The sequence below is a fragment of the Lipophrys pholis genome (genome assembly GCF_963383615.2).
Source record: "Lipophrys pholis genome assembly, chromosome: 19".
Lineage (NCBI taxonomy): Eukaryota > Metazoa > Chordata > Actinopteri > Blenniiformes > Blenniidae > Lipophrys > Lipophrys pholis.
The window spans coordinates 2,175,677-2,193,820 of record NC_137647.1 but is presented as its reverse complement, the minus strand read 5'-3'; the positions used below and the strand labels follow the sequence as shown (position 1 = coordinate 2,193,820).

At 50.2% G+C, this 18,144-nt stretch overlaps 1 protein-coding gene across 1 annotated transcript in view; it reads right to left on the bottom strand.

The window, feature by feature from the left end:
• Window positions 1-8,342: 8,342 nt before the first annotated feature.
• grin2ca (glutamate receptor, ionotropic, N-methyl D-aspartate 2Ca) overlaps window positions 8,343-18,144 on the bottom strand; it is a gene marked incomplete at its 5' end in the record, with an annotated part of 29,046 nt that continues 19,244 nt past the window's right edge. The window contains 6 exons of the mRNA XM_080487193.1: window positions 8,343-10,504; window positions 11,828-12,060; window positions 12,980-13,167; window positions 13,273-13,433; window positions 16,509-16,738; window positions 17,289-17,414. Coding sequence (XP_080343319.1) covers window positions 8,879-10,504; window positions 11,828-12,060; window positions 12,980-13,167; window positions 13,273-13,433; window positions 16,509-16,738; window positions 17,289-17,414 — 2,564 coding nt within the window. The 3' untranslated portion in view covers window positions 8,343-8,878. The remainder of the gene's footprint in view (window positions 10,505-11,827; window positions 12,061-12,979; window positions 13,168-13,272; window positions 13,434-16,508; window positions 16,739-17,288; window positions 17,415-18,144) is intronic.

Sequence of the window (18,144 nt, the reverse complement as noted above, 5' to 3'; positions counted from 1 at the left end):
TCGATGTTACAGTAACTTGTGTTGTAGATGTTATCTGGTGTCGATGTTACAGTAACTTGTGTTGTAGATGTTATCTGGTGTCGATGTTACAGTAACTTGTGTTGTAGATGTTATCTGGTGTCGATGTTACAGTAACTTGTGTTGTAGACGTTATCTGGTGTTGTAGATGTTCAATGATCTTGTCTTAAAGTTTGTGATGATCAGTCCAAACCCAAAAGGAGAAAGTTCTGAATCAGTATGAAACAAAGAAAAGAGTCCTGTGGTCGGATGCAGGATTTTACCGGTTGTCAGGTTTGTTCATGTTATCGATTAATGATCACCTTCGGTCCTTTTGGAGGTAAATCTCTTCAGTTCTGAGCGTTAACTATCCGTAGGAAGCAGAGGAGAACAATCCTCACATCTGTGATTAAGTTGTCTTGAGTTCCACACTTCAGTGAGCTTTTCTTTCCTTTCTTCTTCTTTTTTGGCCGCTCTCAGCTCTCGCCTCATCGCCTCATCGCCTCGCCCTTGGTCGAGGTCGGTCTTCCGCAGCTCGTCTGTGCCGACTACAAATTGATAGCAGGCTTTGGCTGTCGGCTGTAATTAGTCTCCAGCTGCCTTGTTTCTCTTTCTCCACCGTCTTCTACCGTTTCGTCTTGTCACATCCGACCCCAGTCTGACCAGCTGTTAATACTGTTTCTTGAGACACCGTCGCTCCCCGGGTGTTGGTACAGTCTGTCTGGTTGTTGGGAAAGTCTGACTGGTTGTTGGTACAGTCTCCGGGAGTTGGTACAGTCTGAGTGACTGTTGGTACAGTCTCTCTGGGTGTTGGTACAGTCTGAGTGACTGTTGGTACAGTCTCTCTGGGTGTTGGGAAAGTCTGAGTGACTGTTGGTACAGTCTCTCCGGGTGTTGGGAAAGTCTGACTGGTTGTTGGTACAGTCTCTTTGGTTGTGAGTACAGTCTGTGTTGGTGTTGGTACAGTCTCTCTGGGTGTGAGTACAGTCTGTGTGGGTGTTGGTACAGGCTCTCTGGGTGTGAGTACAGTCTGTGTGGGTGTTGGAACAGGCTCTCTGGGTGTGAGTACAGTCTGTGTGGGTGTTGGTACAGTCTCTCTGGGTGTTGGGAAAGTCTGACTGGTTGTTGGTACAGTCTCTCTGGGTGTTGGTACAGTCTCTGGGTGTGAGTACAGTCTGTGTGGGTGTTGGTACAGTCTCTCTGGGTGTTGGGAAAGTCTGACTGGTTGTTGGTACAGTCTCTCTGGGTGTTGGTACAGTCTCTCTGGGTGTGAGTAGTGTGTGTGGGTGTTGGTACAGGCTCTCTGGGTGTTGGTACAGTCTGTGTGGGTGTTTGTACAGTCTCTCTGGGTGTTGGTACGGTCTCTCTGGGTGTGAGTACAGTCTGTGTGGGTGTTGGTACAGGCTCTCTGGGTGTTGGTACAGTCTGTGTGGGTGTTGGTACACTCTCTCTGGTATGTTGGTACAGTCTGACCGTCTGGACCTCGGTGAGGAGAAACTGGCCTCCAGCCCGTTAATCAAAGCAGCAGCTGTGGTTGGAGGTTCCAGGCACGGGGGCAGAATCCAGACCCCCTCCTGGGTCATCAGTTTGAGGAGGCAGATGCTCGGTGAGGAACAAACAAACGTCTGCAGCTCGTACAGAAATCCATCGCAGGACAAAGTCTCCTTTCCTCACGTCTGTGTTCTCACTCGTTGAGACTGGAGTGTGTGTTGGAACATGAGAGACCACAGCAGGAAATGCTAATGTAAAATGCTAATAGATGCTAACAAGAACGCTCCCGCTGTAACGTCACCCTCAGTATAAATCCCAGCGTGGGGGAGACTGTCCTCATTTAACTCATTTTACTGAGCATCTTGTAGGAAACCACTGTAACCTTCAGACGGTGAGTCAGGAGGTCTTAATGTTGTGGCTGATGGGAGCATCTTGCCCCGCCCCCCCCAGTGGACGGAGCAGACAGATGGTGCGTCGTTGGCGGCCACTCAGAAAGTTTCTCCAGCGTGATGAAGAGCGAACATTAGACTTCATCACAGAGAGAAAGAGGAACAAGTCGAGTCATTAGAGGAAACGTCCTCAAACATCCATCAGCGCACAGACGACCAGCTGCCTCCACCTACCGCCTTCCGCCTCCACCTGACTGTGTCACCTGCCTCCACCCACCTATTTCACCCGTCTCCGCGTGTCTGTCTACACCTACCCCCACCCTTCTCCACATGCCTTCACCTACCTCCACCTGTCTGTCTCACCTGCCCCAACTGCCTCTCGCTTGCCTCCACCCGCCTCCTCCTATTTCACCCATCTCCACGTGCCTGTCTACACCTACCCCCACCCTTCTCCACATGCCTTCACCTACCTCCACCTGTCTGTCTCACCTATCCCCACCTGCCTCCACCAGTCTGTCTCCACCTGCCTCCACCTGTCTGTCTCACCTTCCTCCATCCACCTCCTCCTGACTATCTCATCCGTCTCCTCCTACCTCCACCCATCTCTACCTGCCTCCACCTGACGGTCTCCACCTGCCTCCACCCGAGAGATGTGTCACCACCTTGAAGCTCTTTAATTCAACTGATTTTACGCGACGGTTGAAGTTGAAGACATGAACTGATTTAACTTATTGAACATGTTAATATCAGATCAATAACCAACCGCTGCTCGCTTTAGTTTAATCACACACTTATTGACCGTTACTCTTCAAATAATCCATTTCAAACTGCTCCAAAATAAAAGGCCTTGTTTATTAAAACCTTCCAAATGTCTATTTGATCAATATTTAAAAGTACGGAGGTCATGAGGTCGACCCCGGACCGGGCAGAAGCTGAGGTCCTGACCTCTTGTGTCCCGAGTCATAGGTTTATTGATCTGCCTGTCAATCATCCATTCGAAGGTAAACCCGTTACAAACTGAGCCTCTGAACTCGGACCATCGTGCATTGCTGGCCCCCGTGTCCCCGATGCTGCGCCGCCGTGGGAAGACGATCTCGACCTCGCCGTCGTGACTTTGAGATGTTTTCGCTTTCACGGCAAAAAAAAAAAGGAAATAAATAATGAATAAATGTGAGTTTAGAGGAAGAGAGTCAAGAGGGCGAGCGAGCAGGGGACAATGTGAGGAGAGCGAGAGGGACCGGAGGGACTCTGGAGGGCAGAGTGTCAACAAACACACACACACACACACACACACACACACACACACACACACACACACACACACACACACACACACACTGAAGAGACATTTATTAAAGTGTCAGCCTCACAAAATGGAGATTAAACAACACATCCTCTGTTTCCTGATAAAATAAATCCTCAGTAGACGGGAAGCGAAACAACCCTGGTTTCTCTTCAGCGCTGTAGCCAGGCTGCCGACCAGTAAACGTCTTCAACCTCTGACCTCTGCTCCTGATCAATTAGAGACACGCTGTCCAAAGTGTCACACTGATCAATAACATCGTCCTCGTCCCGCTAGAGCGCAGTGCTCCATTGATACGGTTGATCAGAACATTGATACTATTGATCAGGATTAAAGGTTCCGCGCTAAACTGGATCAATCGGATTGATCAGACAGATTCCACTGCCGGATCAATCAGGTTGATCAGACGCTTGAGCTCAGACTGAAGTTAAACCTGGAGTTCCACAGGGTTCTGTCCTTGGTCCTCGACTCTTCACATTCTACCTGCTTCCTGTAAGAACATTATGAGGAAACACTTCTATTGATACACTAATCTATTGATCAGTGGAACCAGATAATATTGATTAACTTTTCTTAAAGTCATGAAGCCTGAACTCAGATGAAACACAAGTTGTTGTATTGAAATGATGGAATCATGTTGAACCATGGATGGTAATATGTCCACCCTGAGGTCCAGAAGGAGGAAGACGAGAGACGACGTCCACGCTGAGGTCCAGAAGGAGGAAGACAAGAGACGATGTCCACGCTGAGGTCCAGAAGGAGGAAGACGAGAGACGACGTCCACGCTGAGGTCATTCAGAAGGAGGAAGACGAGAGACGACGTCCACCCTGAGGTCCAGAAGGAGGAAGACGAGAGACGATGTCCACGCTGAGGTCCAGAAGGAGGAAGACGAGAGACAATGTCCACGCTGAGGTCCAGAAGGAGGAAGACGAGAGACGACGTCCACGCTGAGGTCCAGAAGGAGGAAGACGAGAGACGATGTCCACGCTGAGGTCCAGAAGGAGGAAGACGAGAGACGATGTCCACGCTGAGGTCATCCAGAAGGAGGAAGACGAGAGACGACGTCCACCATAAGGTCATCCAGAAGGAGGAAGACGAGAGACGATGTCCACCCTGAGGTCATCCAGAAGGAGGAAGACGAGAGACGACGTCCACACTGAGGTCCAGAAGGAGGAAGATGAGAGACGACGTCCACCCTGAGGTCCAGAAGGAGGAAGACGAGAGACGATGTCCACGCTGAAGTCCAGAAGGAGGAAGATGAGAGACGATGTCCACACTGAAGTCCAGAAGGAGGAAGACGAGAGACAACGTTCACGCTGAGGTCCAGAAGGAGGAAGATGAGAGACGATGTCCACGCTGAGGTCCAGAAAGAGGAAGATGAGAGACGATGTCCACACTGAGGTCCAGAAGGAGGTTTAACACTTCTTCTCTCTGAAGTGGAAACTTCCCCCGAGGAAATCAGCGAGAAGCAGAAACCATTTATGTTCCCGGTCGTCCCCAATGCAGAGAAATGATCCTTTACACACCTCCCTCCTTCACACACACACACACACACACACACACACACACACACACACACACACACACACACACACACACACACACACACACACACACACACCCTGACCTTCACCACGCTCCCCCTCTGAAGCTTTTCCATTTAGTTCAGGATATAACTAAATATACGGCGAGTCGCCGCTCAGGATCCAACCTGTCGGAGATTTTCTTCCCGGAAAGTCCTCCAGAGTGAAAAAGCCGCCGGGCGCCACGTCACTGGAGGAGCGAACGTCTCTGACGCGTGAAAGACAACGAATCCTTCCAGCACCCGTTTGTTCACAGAAAGAATCAAGAGGACTTCAGTCAGAAGTAACAGAATTCGACTTCAACTCATCAAGTTAGTTTTCTTATTGAAAAAAAAAAATCACATTTTGTTCACGTCATTGTTTCCTTCAGACCCGAGCCTCCTGCTCTCTGGCGCCCCCCCACGGCATTTTAAATATTACATTTACATACTGAATTTAAACCTCACGGACCTGGAATCAACTCGGAGCTTCAGTTCCTGCTTGTTTTCTCTAACGACTCAGTTTGTTTTCTCTGACGATTCAGCCACCGTTAGTCTGCAGGATGGAGGGAGTTAGTATGATGGAGGGAGTTAGTCTGCAGGATGGAGGGAGTTAGTCTGCAGGAGGGAGTTAGTCTGCAGGAGGGAGGCAAGGCAAGGCAAATATATTTATAGAGCACCATTCAAACACAAGGCAAATTACAAAGAAATTAAAGAAATTAGGAAAATACATTAAAAGAAATAATGAAGAAAAGTATAATAAATAAGGTAAGAGATTTAAGATAAGTTTAATAAAGTAAGTAAAATTCATTGTTTATTCAAAAGCCTGTTCAAATAAGAATGTTTTAAGTCCTGATTAAAAAGAAGTGAGTTAGTCTGTTCAGAGGATCTGCTTCACTGCTGGCGACACACTGGAGCTTCTCTTCTCTTCTTGCATTTCTATCTTTATTTCTGATTATTAAAACGAGCTGCGTCGTGAAGCTGAGCTGCAACAGAATGAGGCTAAGGCCCCGCCCCCTTTTCCATGTCAACCAATCTCTGACTGGAGCAGCGGATTGTCTCTGGCTGTTAAACTGAACTGATTCTTCTCCACCGAGTCACTGGATTGATTTAGTCTGTTTCAGCTGCTGCACTCCTTCGTCCTCTTCTTCCTCTTCTCCAATGACACGCCCCCCCCCCCCCCCCCACCCCCCACTCACTCACCCCCTCACCCCCTCACCCCGCCTCCATTCTCAGAGAGGCTCCTAACATCTGGGAGGATTTATGAAGTGTGAGGTCAATTTATTCACTGTGGATGTTCTGCAAATGAAGCAGTGTGTGTGTGTGTGTGTGTGTGTGTGTGTGTGTGTGTGTGTGTGTGTGTGTGTGTGTGTGTGTGTGTGTGTGTGTGTGTGTGTGTGTGTGTGTGTGTGTGAGAAGGTGTGTCAGATTTCTCCATGTCCATCACAGAGTCATAACGTCCTCCTGCGTCTCACTGAGGAAACACTGCGACATCAGAGGCTTTCATCTGAGACGCAGTGATGTTAGCGACAACAGCCATGCTAGTGATGTTAGCGACATTAGCCATGTTAGTGATGTTAGCAACATTAGCCATGTTAGTGATGTTAGCGACATTAGCGTAAAACAGGAAGGAGCAGCTAGGCAGAGGTCGTGAAATCGATCGTGTTACTAGATGTCCTCTTTTCACTAACTTCAGTGTTAATTGATCGATCTGCAGCTTAACGGCGTTCCACTTTATCAGGGAATTAAACGGAGGATCGTTCCGCTGCCGCGCCGCCTCCAGACTTGCGCCACTAACGTGACGTTTGCAATGTTAGCAGCGCAAGCGACCTTGGCCACATTAGCGATGTTAGCAATCTTAGCGGTGTTAGCGACCTTAGCCACATTACTGCTGTTAGCAATGTTAGCAGTGTCAGCGGGGTTAGCGAGTTTAGGTACATTAGTGATGTTAGCAATGTTAGTGGCGTTAGCGACCTCAGCCACAGAGCAGCAGCGAAGGACCGTTTCTCGGCGGCCGCTCGCTCTGACGGACCTATCGGCGGGGCCGTCACCGTGCGAAGCGTCTGAGCTGACAGCAGGCGGCGGGTCTGGACGGCGTGCCAGATGGCGCCATGCGCTCGGAGGAAGTGAGTGATCACAGGCTGACTGTCGAGGTTCCGTCCAGCGTGTGTGAATGGTGAACGTGAGCAGCACCCGGTGGAAGGAAGGGGACGTCCGGCGTTACGAAAACGGGAAGAGGCTTCGACGGACTTTAGGAGAACAAACGTTCACGTTCACACAGACGGAGGCGACACACGAGAATCACTAATAAGACAAAAGTTCACTTCTTATTTTAAAATACAATAAAACTTTACATTTTCCCGGACGCACACACACACACACACACACACACACACACACACACACACACACACACACACACACACACGCGCGCACACACACACACACACACACGCACACACACACCTTCATTAGTTTGCAGTTTGTTTGATGAATCCTTGAACTCTCCTTTTGCTACAGGTCTGACAGCTCTGTGTGTGTGTGTGTGTGTGTGTGTGTGTGTGTGTGTGTGTGTGTGTGTGTGTGTGTGTGTGTGTGTGTGTGTGTGTGTGTGTGTGTGTGTGTGTGTGTGTGTGTGTGGCTCTGTGCCAGCTCACACACCTCTGGGTGATTAGATTGTCTCTGTGACTGGAGGTTCAGTGAACAGTTGTGAAGGTAACAGTAGAGAGCAGCAGTAGAGTGCAGCTGTAGAGAACAGCAGTAGAGAGCAGCAGTAAAGAGCAGCTGTAGAGAGCAGCAGTAGAGAGCCGCAGTAGAGACATCCAACATCTAGATTATTAACTATCATTAGTTATTACCACGCTGCTGTCAATGAATCCGACCGGCTGAGGTGGAGGTGATGGAGGTAATGGGGCTGATGGAGCTAGTTGAGATGATGAAGTTGGTGAAGGTGATGGGGCTGGTGGAGCTGACAGAGGTGTTGGAGCTGATGAAGGTGATGGTGCTGAAGGAGCAGGTAACTCACATGACACCAACATCCTGTTGACCAGAAGGAGCCAGATCTGGTTTATTTAGGAAGTGTTGATCCATTTGACCTTGACGGAGCTGAATTTACTGCAGAACCAGAGACCGTGAGGTTGAACTGGACGCGTCCGAACCTGCCGCATCGTTTTATAATGTCGATTCTGCTTCAAACGATTAAAATGATTCAACCTGCATCTGTAACGTCCAATCATCCATCAGCTGTGGAGACCGCGCTGGTTACCTGATTGAAACATTCTGCCAGCAGCTTTTACTGCTGGATAAGCCCCTCCCCCTTCATCCCTCATCCAATCACAGCCCGGAACAGCTGCGGCCGTTCAGTGGAAGCAACAGTTGACAGGTGGAACTTTTGCTCTGCTTCTTCTGATCCCAGCATCGCTCACTTCAGGAAGTCATCCAGAAAATAACCATATGGACGTGAAACTGGTTAAACTTGCTTAGCTGGTTAAACAGGTGAGACTGGTTAAACTGGTTAAGCTGGTTAAACTGGTTTGATTGGTTAAGCTGGTTAAACAGGTGTACGATGGCCAGACTGGACAGAAGACCTGGAGCCTCCTTAGTTCTCCTTCCTCTTTATTAAAGGGTCGTGTAATAATGGAAATACACATGAGACTTTTTCAAAATCCACTCAAATCAAAGACCTGAAGATGGTCGACATGTACGGAAGACGTAGCCGCGGCTCGATGAAACGACGGGAACCAAAATGAAGACGGAAGAAATGAGAGAAATCAAGGTGTTGAGAGGCTGCAGTATATCGTCTCCCGCTTTCACATTGAAAAATCCTTTAAATAACAACCAACAGGTTAAATTCTTAGGTTATAAATACTGTTCAACATTTCTTTAAATATTAGACGTTAAGTTTGGTTTATAAAGTCCCAGCAGTGGTTTGTGTTTGACTTTCTTGTCCTTCGCTTCCCTGCGTCATTATTGCACTGATGACTGAGAGGCGACGCTCCCAAATACACTATTGGTGTCGTTTTTGCTTTAACCGGAGGTCGACTGGGGGGGTGACCTGGACACCCTGACACCCAGTCCGGCCACACCCCTTGGGGGCTGTTCACCTGCACCCCCCCACGGTTCGGGCAGCACATAGTTCAGACCTCGGACTCCAGGCTGGACACGCGGCCCCAGGGCTTTGGCACATAAGGACTGTTGACTCTTCGCGCCACTAACACCTGCCGCCGCTCCCGGGCCCCAGAGCCGGGGTCGTCCCTCGGCCCTGTGCCGCCATACGTCCCGAACATGTTGTTGTGGTAGACCAGAGGCCTGTCGGTCATGCGAGGCAGCATGGCCGCAGTGTCCGGGCAGTGGCTAGTGCAGGGGAACAAGTGGCACATGTCCTTGGAGCCGTCGTAAAAGTGGGGGGGGCCCTGAGCCAGCGGCCCCACGTACACCGGTAAGTCTGTGTAGGAGTTCAGGTAAGTAGAGTAGTGTCTGTGCACCACGGTGGAGGAGGACCTGCGCAGGGCGGCTGCATTCTGCAGGATTGCTTCCCGGTAGGACGGCAGCCGCGTGGACTCCGAGAACTTCAGCTTTTGCTTGTAGGGGTAAGACCCCATGTGGGCCGGGTCCAGGTATGCCGGCTCCGCGGCCAGCGGGTAACAGGATAGGTTGTGGCCCAGGCTGCCGTACAGCTTGTGGGGCTTCGGGTTCGCCATCACCACTCGCGGGAACAGGTCCGGCACATCCATCGGGGTGGAAGGCGAGGAGGACGTAGAGGGCTTGGTCTCGTCCACCTGACGGATCCTGTCGTTGCCCCACGTGGCCTTGAGGAAGGAGGCGCGGCGGTTGAGTTTGTCCTTACCCAGGAGCGGCACGTCGTCCATCTCGGGCTCTGGGTAGGACTTCATGCAGGAGTTGCAGCTGGTGCTGCTGCCCGGGTAGTGCCCGCTCCCACAGGCCATGAGGGTGGGGTCAGGGGCGTGGTTGTTCAGAAGGTGGTTGGCTCTGAGCTCGGCGAGGCACGGCCGGGGCTCGTCATACTCTCCTCTTGTTCGGGGGTCCGCGGCATCGAACAGGTAGCTGTGGGACCTCCGCCTGCGGCTCATGCAGTCGGGGGGGTAGCTGAACTTCCTCCTAAGCGGCGCCTTGTGCTCCACGTAGATATCGGGTACCTGGAACTCCCTGTAGGGGACGAAGGGGGAGGCGGGGAGGTGGCGGGGCTGGTTTTCCACATACAGCCTGCTGCTGTGGTGGGCGGTGGGGGTTCCCGAGGGGACGGGGTCCCTCATGGCGATGTGGGGGCTGCTGAGGCTGGAGATGGGCAGAGTCCTCTCCAGGGCATGATGACTGCCACGGGCGGGCAGCGTGTAGCGCAGCGGCGTGGGCCGGGTAACCAGGCGGGGCTTGTCCAGCAGTGGCTGTGTTGTCGTGTCCCCATAGTGGACCGGGAATGTGGGGGTGAGGGCTCTCTGGGGGTAGGGGGAGTGGTTGTCCGCGATGCTGGAGATGTAGGGCAGACGACCATGTACCACGTCGGTGGCGGTCACCCGGGGGGGGAGACCAACCCGTACGCCGTCGCCCCCCCGCCGGCTCCAGTTCTCGATGGTCTTAGTGGCGTTGTCCAGAGAGTTCTCCACCCGGGCCGAGGACACCATGTCCTTGGCCGTCTTCAGCATCTTCAGCATGTTGGCCTGCGTGTAGTTGGTGGTGATGTCGGGACTCTGCAGGCTGCTGCCGCGGTCCGTCTGCTCCACGCCGCTGAAGCAGCTGTAGATGCCCTGCAGGGGGCAGAAGAGTGACGGATGAAATACCAGGCACACGGAAGACAAAACGTTCTGAACCTCTAGTGAGACGTTTATGTGTTTTCACTCTTCATGATGCATTCCTGACAGACAACCTCTCGGTAATAGAGTACTTTATTTTTGTGTATTTTTACAAAATCTTTTGTCCAAAACCTCAGATTTCAAGAGAAACTTCTCCGGAAGTTGATCCGTCGCAGTTTTTCTCTTCTGACTAACATTTGAAAAACCTCCGGTATTATTATTATTATTATTATTATTATGCTAATGCTACTTTGCTAGCACTAAGGTGGCTAGCTTTCATCGGTCAATAAACGAGGATTAAGCAACAAATAAATTTGTTGCTTAATTGGAGTTCAGCTCTGCGTTTCAGCGTTTACATGGACTGTCATGGAATCGTGCTCCTGGTGGACATCGGAAGAACTGCAGTGAGTTCCATTGAGAGAGTCGCAGTCATCTGGTCCGCTCGGCAGCGCCACACGCTGGCTGACCTTAACTTTAGCTACCAGGTCCGATCCTGGTCTGATTAACGTGACACAACGGCGACGTGAGGAACCTGGTCCATGTTTGGTCGATTCCATGTTTCGTCTCACGAACCGTCAACCTGATGTCAGTCACCGGAAACATGAAGACCGGCTGAGTGACGCTTCAACAAACACAGAACAGAGACACTATAACCAAACCAGAGCTCCAACCAACCAGCTAGAGCTCCAACCAACCAACCAACCAACCAACCAACGAGAGCTACAACAATCAACTAGAGCTACAACAATCAACTAGAGCTACAACAATCAACAAGAGCTACAACCAACCAACTTGAGCTACAACCAACCAGAACTACAACCAACCAACCAACCAACCAACCAACTAGAGCTACAACCAACCAGAGCTCCAACAAACCAACCAGAGCGGCGTCCAGATCAGTCCACATTGTTACGTAATCTTTTCGGTCATCTGTAATTCTTTCAGATTATTGAATCTGTTCCAAACAGAACAAACATTTTATCGATGCTGCTTTGAGCCGTTAGACATTTTATGGGATTAAAGCCTCTTTGTTTGTCTGGATTTCACGTAGTGCTTTATGGATGGCTTAGTCTTTATTTATTTATTTACTATATATCTTAGCGCGGTCACATGTTTTATCTTCATCCCAAACGATTTTTTATTGTATTTCATCTGTTTTCTTTATAAGTGGTTTATTGATCTGATTCTGGTGTTCCTGGTGTTTCAGAGTCCAAAACACAATCAGTCAATGTTGAAATGAAGCCCGGCGTGAAGTGGCGGCGTGTGAAGCTGACGTACACGGCTGATGGCGAGCAGGAAGTCCAGTCGCTCGGACTTGCGTACGGAGTGTCGCAGCTTCCAGTAGAGGAGGTGCTCCCAGGCGAAGACCAGCAGGCTGAGGCCCATGGCCACCAGCAGCATGTAGAAGACCCCCGCCATGTTGTCGATGTCCAGCTTGCTGCTCATCACCTCCTTCTTCTCGTTCCGGCAGATTCCAGTGAGCCAAACGGTCTGCAGCTTCTGAGTGTCACCTGGAGGGGGGGGGGGGGGGGCGGAGAGAGAGAGAGAGACAGAGAGAGAAAGAGAAAGGGAGTGATAGAGGGAGGAGAGAGGGAGAGATCTTAGGCTCAAAACAGACCGAGCTACAATAATTGTCAACTTCTAATGGCAGTTACAGTAGCTACAGGCTAATGCTAATAGCAGCTGCCATGGCTAACAGCAGCTACTATTGCTACAGGCTAACAGCTAACGGTAGCTACCATGTCTACAGGCTAACAGCAGCTACTGTTGCTACAGGTTAACAGCTAACGGTAGCTACCATGCCTACAGGCTAATGGCTAACAGCAGCTACTGTGGCTACAGGCTAACAGCCAACGGTAGCTACCATGTCTACAGGCTGACGCTGCGTTACTTCAAGTTGCACGTCTTTCATGTTGCTCTCAGGAAACAAAACATTACCTACAAGGGATATTCAACAAAGTTAATGAGCTAGCCTGCTAGCCTTAGCCCTGGGCTAGTAATAGCCCTGGTTGTGCAGATTGACCAGTAATACCACTTTGTTCCACATGACGGTGCAGTGAGTCGTGCATTCGGCTCTAGAGCTGATGTTCATTCTGACATGGATAACAATGTGAACTGACGTTAGTCCGTCAGAGTGACTTTCTGTCGCAGACTGAACCGCTTCCTGATTCTTTTCTGAAACGTTAGCGGAGGGATTTCAGTGAGCAGAGGATCAGACCGGCCCTTCAAACTCTCTTTTATTGCCACACGTCTACGACCTACCTCTCATTCATAAATTTACCCACAATCCGCTGCTGCTGCTTCTTCTCACCGGGAACTCCACTTTATTGTGTTTTCCTGTCGTGTTTTATGGCAGCGACGCAAATCCAGCGCACACTGTACAAATCCTGACATTCAGCAGCTGACGGGGTGAATTTAGGAGGAGTTTACCGTCTGCCAGGAACTGGAGCAGGGCCAGGTCGATGGGTCGCTTCCAGCGTGAGTCCTTCTGCAGGGCGATGCCATAACCTGTGGTAGCGAACACTTTCCCACTGCCAATGGTCACCAGCTTGCAGCCCTCATCTTTGCCAGCCATGTAGTTCAGGACGGCAGCGTCGTAGATGAACGCGTCCAGTTTCCTACGGAGACGGGAGCAGAGCAGCGTTGTGACGGTGGATTTCCTCAACCTGGCCCGGGGGGTGTGTGGTTAGGGTTGGGGGGTGGTTGGGGGGGAGGGTACCCACCCTGTCTTCAGGCTGTTGAGCGCGTCCTCCACCCCCTTCTGGTTGTATTTGACCATGTGGGCGTGCATCTCGGGGTAGTTGCTCCGTATGTTGCGCTCCGTGCTGCCGTTTGGGACCGTACCAAAGCGGAACGGAGGGTACTGCTCCTGCGGCTTCTGAAACTGTTTGACGGGAAGCAGACGGGAGATTTTACAACCCCGATCCCAAAATAGTTGGGACACTGTGTTGATTGTAGATAAGAAAAAAATAAAAGCTGCTAAACTTAGATTTCATTCTGCACAGAAGAAAATCAACATCAGAATCAGACGGAGATGGAAACAGGAAGTTTAATTAATCTGCAGTATCTGAAAAGATATTCCAAAAAAACTATACGAAACAAGGTTTCTAAGTACACTTTGTTTTTCAGAGTTTTGCATTTTTTTTTTCAAATAGAAGATTGTGACTTTAGCCATAAATTAAGATTTTATCAATTATTTAAAAAAAACCTGGGCATTGAAATTGACGAATCCGAAACAACAGGAGGAGAATTCCACGACAAATCATCTGGAATCGGCCTGTAAAACCACCTAGTGCCACCAGGTGGAGCTAAAACATGAACATGAGTGAGTGAGGGAGTGAGTGAGTGAGTGAGTGAGTGAGTGAGTGAGTGAGTGAGTGAGGGAGGGAATATGTTTCCACCCAAGATATACACGCAGATCGTTTCATCCTCCTGTTTTGAAGTTTAGGCCTGAAGCCATAAACGAAGCAACAGAAACCCAACGAGTCAGAGGTTAAAGTCCTTCGGTGAGCCGGCGGCAGTGGGATTTGAACCAGCGAAGCCAATTGTTCTTCACTGCATGTGTGTGTGGTTTAATTACAGAAAGAAACAACAGCACAGACTAGTGGACCAACATGAAAACTGCATCGTTTTCAGTGTCTCTGCTGTTGCCGTGGAAACGGACATCGTTTTCGGAACGTTGGCGTGGTGTGAGCATGAAACTTTCCGGTAACAGAAATGATTCCAGTGAAAACGTTGTCATGAAAACGAGCTTCAGAGACAAACGGCGACTGAATGTGAAGAATCTCCTCCGGAGGAGAACGAGTTCAGCGTTTCTGAGAATTGAACTAAAATAACCAAAGTGCCTGATTGTCCCATAAAACGATTCAAACGTTTCTAACTTCATTCATTTCAGTGTGGTTGTGCAGATTGACCAGACGTGGTGTCGGGACACGGCGCCGCCGGCGACCGGACTCCTTCACCTCGTCCTTGTCCACAGGACCGAACCGACGGCTCGTCGGCCTCCTCTGTCTGGCAGAGCGGCGCCGCCATGACAGAGCGGCGGACTGGGACCGGAGAAAACACTCTGCTGGTTTGGACTGTTTCATTAACCTTCACACACATTCCTTCACAGCAGGCAGCTGACAGCACAACGCCAGAGAGCGAGAGAAGGAGGGAAGGAGAGAGAGAGGGAGAGAGAGAGAGAGAGAGAGAGAGAGAGAGAGAGAGAGAGAGGGAGGGAAGGACAAATAGCGAGAGAGGGAGGGAGAGAGAGTGAGAGGGAAGGAGAGAGAGAGAGGGAGAGAAAGTGAGAGAGAGAGGGAGAGAGAGAGAGAGAAGGAGGGAAGGAGAAAGAGGGAGAGAGAGAGAGAGAGAGGGAAGGAGAGCGAGAGGGAGAGAGAAAGAGAGAGAGAGGGAAGGACAAATAGCGAGAAAGGGAGGGAGAGAGAGAGGGAGAGGGAGAGAGAGTGAGAGAGGGAAGGACAGATAGCGAGAGAGGGAAGGAAAGATAGAGAGATAGAGAGAGGGAAGGATGGAAGGGGGAGTGATGGAGGGAGATATGGAAGGAGTGATGGAGGGAGTGATGGAGGGAGATATAGAGGGAGTGATGGAGGGAGTGATGCGGGAGTGATGGAGGGAGATATAGAGGGAGTGATGGAGGGAGTGATGGGGTGGGATGGAGGGAGATATAGCACGAGGTATAGAATAGAGGGATGGAGGGAGGTATAGAGGGAGGTATAGAGGGAGGGATGGAGTGAGGGATGGAGGGAGGTATAGAGGGAGGTATAGAGGGAGGGATGGAGGGAGGTATAGAGTGAGGGATGGAGGGGGGGATGGAGGGAGGTATAGAGTGAGGGATGGAGGGAGGTATAGAGGGAGGGATGAGGGAGGTATAGAGGGACGTATAGAGGGGGGTATAGAGGGAGGGATGGAGGGAGGTATAGAGGGAGGGATGAGGGAGGTATAGAGGGAGGTATAGAGGGACGTATAGAGGGAGGGATGGAGGGAGGTATAGAGGGAGGGATGGAGGGAGGGATGGAGGGAGGTATAGAGGGAGGGATGGAGGGAGGTATAGAGGGACGTATAGAGGGAGGTATAGAGGGACGTATAGAGGGAGGGATGGAGGGAGGTATAGAGGGAGGTATAGAGGGACGTATAGAGGGAGGGATGGAGGGAGGTATAGAGGGAGGGATGGAGGGAGGTATAGAGGGAGGTATAGAGGGAGGTATAGAGGGAGGTATAGAGGGAGGGATGGAGGGAGGTATAGAGGGAGGTATAGAGGGAGGTATAGAGGGACGTATAGAGGGAGGTATAGAGGGACGTATAGAGGGAGGTATAGAGGGAGGTATAGAGGGAGGGATGGAGGGAGGTATAGAGGGAGGGATGGAGGGAGGTATAGAGGGAGGTATAGAGGGACGTATAGAGGGAGGTATAGAGGGAGGGATGGAGGGAGGTATAGAGGGAGGGATGGAGGGAGGGATGGAGGGAGGTATAGAGGGAGGTATAGAGGGAGGTATAGAGGGAGGTATAGAGGGGCGCCACACGGAGCTGTGACACATTTGTTAGTGAGTTTTAAACAATCTGCCGACTGAGGCCATAAAATCCAAAAAGAAAGTAAGAAAAAACAACATGAAGGTTAAAAAACCCCACAAATTTATGAAATGAACGTTTTGACTCCACAGAAATGCAAACTGGTGTCATGAAACCTGAGTCACGGCGTCTTTCCAACATTTCCAGAAGACCTTAGTGACTTTCTATCGCCAGGAGGACCGATGATGGGACAATAGATCAACTGGATGAGACTCTAAACCTGAAGATATGAACTTCACTCGTATCGTCGCCGTGACAACGGAGTAAATCTGGAGGTGTTTGTGGAGGAACCCTCATCAATATCAGTCACTTTATTTTGTTGCCCACGTCTAAACAGCCACTTCCTGTTTCCCCCGAGCTGAACCTTAAACAAGTGACGAGTCGGCACCTTCTTGTCGCTCAGGCCGGACACGGTGTCGATGTACTGCTCCTGGATCATGAACGCCGCCAGGTTGGCGGTGTAGGACGCCAGGAAGATGACGGCGAAGAAGGCCCAGACCAGAACCATGATCTTACTGGTGGTTCCCTTCGGGTTCTCGATCGGCACCGAGTTGTTGAAGACGATTCCCCACAGCAGCCACACCGATTTCCCGATGGTGAAGGTCGGCCCGCCGGGGTCTGGAACATGAAGCAGATTATTTCTGCCGCTTAAAAAGCAGAAGAACCGGAACGGTAAATCTATTTCCATCTTATAAATGATGATACCTTCTTACTTTAGCATTAGTTTTCACGTGTCAGCATTAAAGCTTTTTTGTTTTGTTTTAGTTTTGAATGTTTTGACAATCTGTTTCTATTTTAAATTTGGAATTGTTTTTTTTTCACGTTTTTCTGTTTCTGTTAATTTTCTCCAAAACCGTAGAAGAAAAACTTCCATTAAAGAGTTAAAATACTGAAGTTCAGCCGTGACAATAAAAAATGTTTTTATTTACTTTTGTGACGTTTCAGACAAACTAGAACTTGTTTTGCTTTTCTCACGTTTTTATTCTTAATTTCAATCTTTGTTCTGCATCCAGGAAGTCGTTTTAACATTTGAAAACATTTTCAAAGTAAAGGATTTATTGTAATTATTGATGTTCCGTTCAGTTGTTTGTAAACAGACGTGAATGCTCAGCAGTGCTGATGCTAAATGCTAACGCCGACTGACAGTTTCCACGGCGACGGGTCTCACCTTTGGCGGTGACCAGGCTGCGGTTGTAGCCGACCGGGCTGCAGTACTCGAACACGAAGACAGTGATGGCGACAACGGTGAGACACATGACGAACATCATGACCCAGACGGCCGGGCTGTAGGGCTCTGAGGAGACACAGACTCCGTCACCACAGCTACGTCACCTCCACCACCACAGCTACATCACAGCAGCTACATCACAGCAGCTACATCACCTCTATCACCACAGCTATGTCATCACAGCTATGTCATCACAGCTACGTCACCTCTGTCAATGCCGTCACCTCAACTACGTCACCGCAGCTATGTCACCTCCATCACAGAAGCTATGTCACCTCTGCTATGTCACCTCAGCCTTGTCACAGCAGCTACGTCACAACAGCTACGTCACCTCCGTCACCGCAGCTATGTCACCTCAGCTATGTCACCTCAGCTATGTCACCTCGGCTATGCCATCACAGCTACATTACCTCAGCTACGTCACCGCAGCTATGTCACCTCAGCTATGTTACCTCAGCGATGTCACCTCGGCTATGTCACCTCAGCTATGTCACCTCGGCTATGCCATCACAGCTACATTACCTCAGCTACGTCACCGCAGCCACGTTACCACACCAATGTCAATTCCATCACATCAGCTACGTCACCTTTACCTAAATCACATCAACTACATTACCTCCGTCACCTGCAACTATGTCAGCTACGGCACTGCAGCTACGCCGCTACAGCTACGTCTTGTCAGCTACGTCACATGCAGCTCCATCACCTTCAGTTACTTCTTCACAGCTATGTCACATCACCTCCATCACCTCAGCTCCATCACTTGCAGCTATGTCACCTTCCTCACCTCCAGCTC